This window comes from Crocodylus porosus, unplaced genomic scaffold, assembly GCF_001723895.1.
Source record: "Crocodylus porosus isolate Cpor-Errol unplaced genomic scaffold, CroPor_comp1, whole genome shotgun sequence".
Lineage (NCBI taxonomy): Eukaryota > Metazoa > Chordata > Crocodylia > Crocodylidae > Crocodylus > Crocodylus porosus.
The window spans coordinates 1,216,228-1,222,227 of record NW_017728904.1 but is presented as its reverse complement, the minus strand read 5'-3'; the positions used below and the strand labels follow the sequence as shown (position 1 = coordinate 1,222,227).

General features: G+C 38.6%; 2 protein-coding genes and 1 long non-coding RNA gene across 3 annotated transcripts in view; 1 reads left to right on the top strand and 2 right to left on the bottom strand.

Moving 5' to 3' along the window:
* Positions 1–5,524, top strand: part of LOC109324787 — a 14,731-nt gene extending 9,207 nt beyond the window's left edge. The window contains exons 2-3 of the long non-coding RNA XR_002105007.1: positions 4,192–4,343; positions 4,960–5,524. This is a non-coding gene — a long non-coding RNA (uncharacterized LOC109324787). The remainder of the gene's footprint in view (positions 1–4,191; positions 4,344–4,959) is intronic.
* The window catches only part of LOC109324773 (mothers against decapentaplegic homolog 6-like), a 165,330-nt gene that overhangs the window by 51,097 nt on the left and 108,233 nt on the right, over positions 1–6,000 (bottom strand). The gene's annotated exons all lie outside the window — the stretch shown is intronic.
* The window catches only part of NUP210L (nucleoporin 210 like), a 35,809-nt gene that overhangs the window by 24,600 nt on the left and 5,209 nt on the right, over positions 1–6,000 (bottom strand). Inside the window, exons 6-10 of the mRNA XM_019556848.1 lie at positions 4,913–5,045; positions 4,197–4,355; positions 3,599–3,667; positions 2,117–2,223; positions 1,036–1,176 (exon numbers count right to left, since the gene is read on the bottom strand). Coding sequence (XP_019412393.1) covers positions 1,036–1,176; positions 2,117–2,223; positions 3,599–3,667; positions 4,197–4,355; positions 4,913–5,045 — 609 coding nt within the window. The remainder of the gene's footprint in view (positions 1–1,035; positions 1,177–2,116; positions 2,224–3,598; positions 3,668–4,196; positions 4,356–4,912; positions 5,046–6,000) is intronic.

Here is a 6,000-nt window from a genome sequence, read left to right as displayed (position 1 = left end):
TTTATATAGATATATCTATCTATATCTCTATAGAAGGACTTTTTGTTGTCCTTGATGCCTGAAGCTAGTTGGAGTTCAGTTGCAGCCTTGGCTTTCCTGGTTTGGTCCCTGCACTTGCATTTCAATTATGCTAAGGTGTTAAGTTTAGAAGGGTACAAGAATCTAAGATACTGTTACATCAGTGCCTCTCACCATTCAAAGCCATTTGCAAGGGAACAGCAATAGAACTGGACAGAAACAACCAAGTGGCTTCAAAGATTAATCCAGAAAGGTCTCTGAAAAATCCTGAACAACGTACCTTCCACAACTTGCCTTTCAAGACTACCAAGTAGTGTAACAGATGTCCCCAGTCTAAAGTTTTTTCTGACAAGCAATCTAAATATTTTTATTTCACTCTTATTCCTGCTTCTTCCTTCTACGGAACTCAGAATAGCATAGGTGATGTCATGGCATAAGCACATACACTCATATGAGCAGCTTAGTGAAATTTGTTAGTCCTCTAGACTGCCTGGTTCAATTTGTCATGCTATCTTCCCCCAGTCCTTAGATTCTCATCTCTCTGAGGGAATCAAACTCTCCTTTCAGGGAGTGCCCATTATCCCTGGAGATGTAGAAGAGGTGTAGGTTGAAGTCATGTTGGTCTAAGGACATAGGCAGACAAGGTTCTTTGGGTGAATCTGATATCTTTTATTAGACCAAGTCAAATAGTTGACACAAAAAATTTAAAGCAAGTTTTTGGGTTTAAAAACCCTTCATCAGGCTGAGGAAGTTCCTGCAGTTGGTGTGTGCTCTTCCTGGATGGAATGAAAAGACATCAGATTCATCCAAAGAACCTTGTCTGGAGATGTAGATGTTCATCCACAAAAAAAAAATCTATGAAGGAAACGCTGCTACAACCCAAAGTAAATAGTACACGAGCAAAACTTTGATAATTTGAAACATGCAGCAGTTCAACTTATTGTTTTGTGAACAGTACTCTCACAGGGCCTCAGTGACTGCTGCTGGTAAGGGAATGTTACAACCCTTACCTCTTACCTGTAGAAGAACAGAAGTCAATGCAGCGTTTATTACTGTGATGCCACCTTTCAGGACCTGAACTGTATGGTAAGAACCATTAGCAGAAGACATTATCTCTTCAAGATATTCCATGGGAAAGTGATGAGTTATTCTTATGTTCTGTAAATCAACAATAAAAAAACCCAGAGAAGGATCTATCCATTTCCTAAGAAAACATAATCCACTTCCTATCAGAAGGATTTCGAGACATACTATAAGTGAACTTGGCATGCCCACAAGCACCCAGGCACCTGTTATGCCTTCTCAGTTCAGAAGCCAACATGGTTATCTGAACAGCTGTGGCTTGAAGTTGATTTTGGACATGGCTGGGCAAGTGAAGGCACCAGTCATTTTATTTTGGTTCCTGTATTGCACTGAAGTCATTTTTTTCTAAGAGAAATGGCCTGCAAGGATACCTATTGCAATAAATCTCACTAAGTTAGGGAAATGTTGTCACCACCATGTTAATAATACTAAATAATACTAAAACTAAGGCAGGAGGAGAACATCTGGGGAAACAGGGTAAGGTGAAAACTAGCTCTGCAGGGAATCCTCTCATACACAGACCTTTCCCCCACTCACACATACCTCCACACTTACATATTTGCATGCACACTGAACACTCACTTGCACCCCTTACAGATGTTTAAATGACTTCCACAAGGTCACATGATGATCTGAGTCCCAGGCTTGGACTGTAACTAATAATTTATTGTTTCTTTTCTCATAAGAGCCACTACCTTAGTTTTGAATCTATTTTAAATATAAAGAAATACATACTGGGGAATTAATTTACTGGAAAACTACAGCATCTAAATGAAGGTTGTAATCTGAATTTTAAAATAATACTTATGCTTTTCCCAACTAAAAGTACACTAAGCTAAATTCTAGAGACCAGATTATTTATCAGTCATAAACATCTGAAGAATAAACTGTTTTCAGTAAACTTGGAAAGGACATGAATTCTTTTATTATTGCTGTTGAGGGTGTGTAAGAGATATGGCACAACAGATGCTTCCCTTTGGCACTTGCCCAAGTTTTTAACTTTACACGTGCTTACATCAGATAAATAAACTTTGGTGCTGGCTTTATCATATACTTCAACAGTGATTGTATACACTCCCCTGACTTCTAGAACCCATCTGTCTCCTGGCTGGATAGTGAAACCTGCAATATAGCATAAAAAGGTGGCTTATTAAAAGGAATCTTTAAAAAAAAAGGGTTTTATTTTGTAAACTGAATGTTGGTAAAAGGTGCTGGATTAACAGCTTTGAGGTCTAAAGAATATTTTTTAACTCCAAAATAAATTAAGTACAGGCAACAATAGTATTAGTTTTTCTGCATTGCTTCTCACTTTTATTTATAGGAGCTAGAAAGAAGTCTGTATGAAATTCTATCAAAGGCAATAAGGGTACAGATAGGTACGAACAGCCATTAGGTGGTGATAATTTATGGCCACTATGAAACTTTTCTCTATTAGAACTCACGAGCTAAAAGGAAAAGATCCATTTCCCATCTCCTAAACTATCCACTGATGCTCATCCACACTTCTTGAACTCCTGATACACTTAAAAAAAAACTACACTGTAGTAAACAGCCAGCCACTTTTGCTAATGTACCATAACAGCTAAATGATCTATGAGGCAACTATGACCTGTTCTTTCTGTTTCTGGTGCCTCCTGTGCACTGTTATTCTTTAGTCCAATTAACTCTTCTAAAGTTTAGAGATCACTAACCAGATTTCTGCATTGTAACTATGCAAGCGTTAATTTTCAAGCCCCTCTTGGAAGAGGAGAATTCAAATAATCTGACTCAGTAAGACCTGGGATTCATTCTACTAACAGAACTTATTTCTTTTCAATGTGAGGCTAACCACCGGCAAGAATGATCTTCCTTTTTTCATCATGGCTTTCATACACGTGGTTTAAAAGTACTCACATAAACTGTGTATTTAGACATACATCACTTTGTCTATCAGTTAAACTCAGTCTTGTGCAAAGCAAGGTAAGCATTTGAGTACAGCAAAGCTAGCAGGGCAAGAAGTGGCCTACTGTATCCAACCAAAAATACAAAATACTTCAACTAAGTAATGTTACTAGCTATATAGAATGGGTTTGGCCATAACATATACCCTTCAACCTCCAAAACAAAAATGTTTGAAAATAACCATGAATAAGGCACACAACAACAACAACAAACATGCAAGAGTTAAGGTGTGGGGGGGAAGCAAAATAAAAATAAATGTGTTAAATAAAAACTAACAAGTTTGAAACAGCATGGGGCTATTTTCTTTAACTTGGAACCTTCCTACAACTGATATGAAGAAATTCTAATATTAAACAAACAAACTGACCTATACATTTACACCAGATTCTGAAAACAGGTTTTCGCATAGGGGAGGTAAGAAGCAGTCCCATGTAAGTCATACAGTTCTATGAGTTAGTCTCTTAAAAAAACACAAAAAAAACCAAAAACATTTTATTGATCAATAAACAAAGCAGTAAAGAGTTTAAAATCAAACTCTCATCTTCTGAATAATTACCTAAAAATGCAGCCTCTACAACATAGATAGTGCAGTTTGGAAGTCCAGATGCAGCTCGCATGTGGATATCTTAGTTTTTGTATAAGGAAGGAATTTAGTTTTCCAATAAGACACATAACCTTAGGCTATTTAAACTCAAAACAAATGTGGGAACTTGGGGCCTTATCCAATTTCCACCACTATCAAATGGTGTCTTTAAATTGACCTCATTGAGATTTGGATCATGCACCTGAATGGACAATTCATTCTCACCACAGAAGAGTCGGAGGTAAAGGAGATGAGTATATCAAGATGAGTGACAGTGCTTGCTGACTGGCTACCGAGAACGAATAGCATTGACTTTGAAGTGGAAGAGTCACCATGCATCATACTCGGAAGTAGTAATGGTTAGGTACTGAAGGACAAATTGTTTCTTGGAGTGCAGGTAACGCCCCAAGATATCACAGAATTCTGAGATATTGCAGGACAGGGCCTCAACTAATCTGCTTTGCTTATCTGACCCATCTTTACTAGAATTCAGCTTGGTCTTGCTCAGGAAAGAGAATGGCCACACAAATAAAGCAGACTGCTATGTTTTTTGCTTTATTTTAAAGGATACTTTTATGAACAAACACAAGATTAACCTGCCCCAGCTGCACTGCTGTTACAGTGGCTGTGTTCAGATCCAGCTGAGCCACTGGAAGATAGTCAGACCCACCAGCTGCAATGATTTGATCATGCAGTTCAAGTTCATAATGTTCAAGAGGTAAATCCACTTCTGCAAAGAATAAGTTACTGTACAAAACAATGCATATTTCACATTAGTGCATATTTGATTTTTCCTTTAGAGGGGCATGAATACAAGCTTATGACAACAGTCAAAGAATAGCTGCAAGGTTAGGATCCTAGATGAAATGTTACTAAAGTACAGGTATGTTAGTCCTAATATCTCTGAAGTGTCTGTGTGCAAGCTTTGACAATCTTAGCCATGTCATCTGCTGGTTAGTCTCAAGCATAACCAGTACCCAGAGTCTGACTTTTCTACTACCCCAGACACAATACAGTCACCAGACTCTATAGAGTATTCTCTACTAAGAATGACATCTGAGCTAGTCTTTATAAAAAGACCCCCATCACAAGGAACATTAGCCATACAGGGAAAATGTTTACACAGTTTGATTACAGGTTTAGATTTAACCATGGCTCCTCCTGTAGTCAGGAACAGGTCTATGGGTAGAGAAATTACTGCCTGTGTGAATTATCTGCTTCAATTTCACTTATGAATGATTAGTAAAGATTCTGGTAAACTCAGAGGGATTAAAAGAACAAATTTACCTGTAATCCTCCCCTGTACAATTTTACCAACTTTGTACTTGATGTAGGTTCCAACCAGAAGATAAATATCATGGGAAGGTACAAGGAATATATTCTCCAGAACCAGCAGACGTACCAGAGCAGCAGATATTTTCTAACGAAGGAGAATAAAAAAGCAACTTACTATTAGTACCTGGCAACAATGTCATTTTTTCAGCAAGAGGATCACTTACCAGCAGGAGGCTCCAAAATGCCAACTATAATTAATATTACTTTAACACTACATTTTAGTCACTAGCAGGAGAAGGTCTCTTACCTCCTGAACCTTTTGACATGTGGGCACAGTAGAATGGCAGTTTTCTTTTAAAGGGGCAGTCAGCTTGAACCACAGTGTATATCAATATTTTTATCTTTTGCTAAATAAATTATATCTGTCCTGTGTCTCCTTACCAGTTTTGGGAGATTCTACTACCACACGTTCTTATTTTTAAATGTTTTCCTTTTTGGTGGCAGTGGTATGTGAAATGAAAAAAAAAAAAAAAAAAAAGGTACATTTTTCATCACTTAGGGGAAATAAAAATGAAACTGACCATGCACCAAATGTTAGCAAACACTGTAGCCAACTGAAAAAAATATTTTTCTTTAATCTTTTATTTATAGTTGTCTTAGACGTTGCTGGCACTAAAAGCAAACAAAACAAAAAATCAGGAAGAAATATGATTGAAGTTGACAGCATCCTCTCCGACTCAGCACGGGTGGATATAATAGATTTTTGGGATGGATCTGGGGGTCATTATTGACTCCAAGATGAACATGGACCAGCAGTGTGGAGAGGCAGTCAGGAAGGCCAACCGCACCTTGGCATGCATCCACAGATGCATCTCGAGCAGGTCCAAAGAGGTGATCCTCCCCCTCTATGGGGCACTGGTCAGGCCGCAGCTGGAGTACTGCATCCAGTTCTGGGCGCCGCACTTCAAGAGGGATGTCAACAGCATGGAGAGGGTCCAGAGGAGGCCACTTGCATGATCAGGGGGCAGCAGGGCAGGCCCTATGAGGACAGACTGCGGGACCTGAACCTGAACCTGTTCAGCCTCCAAAAGAGAAGGCTG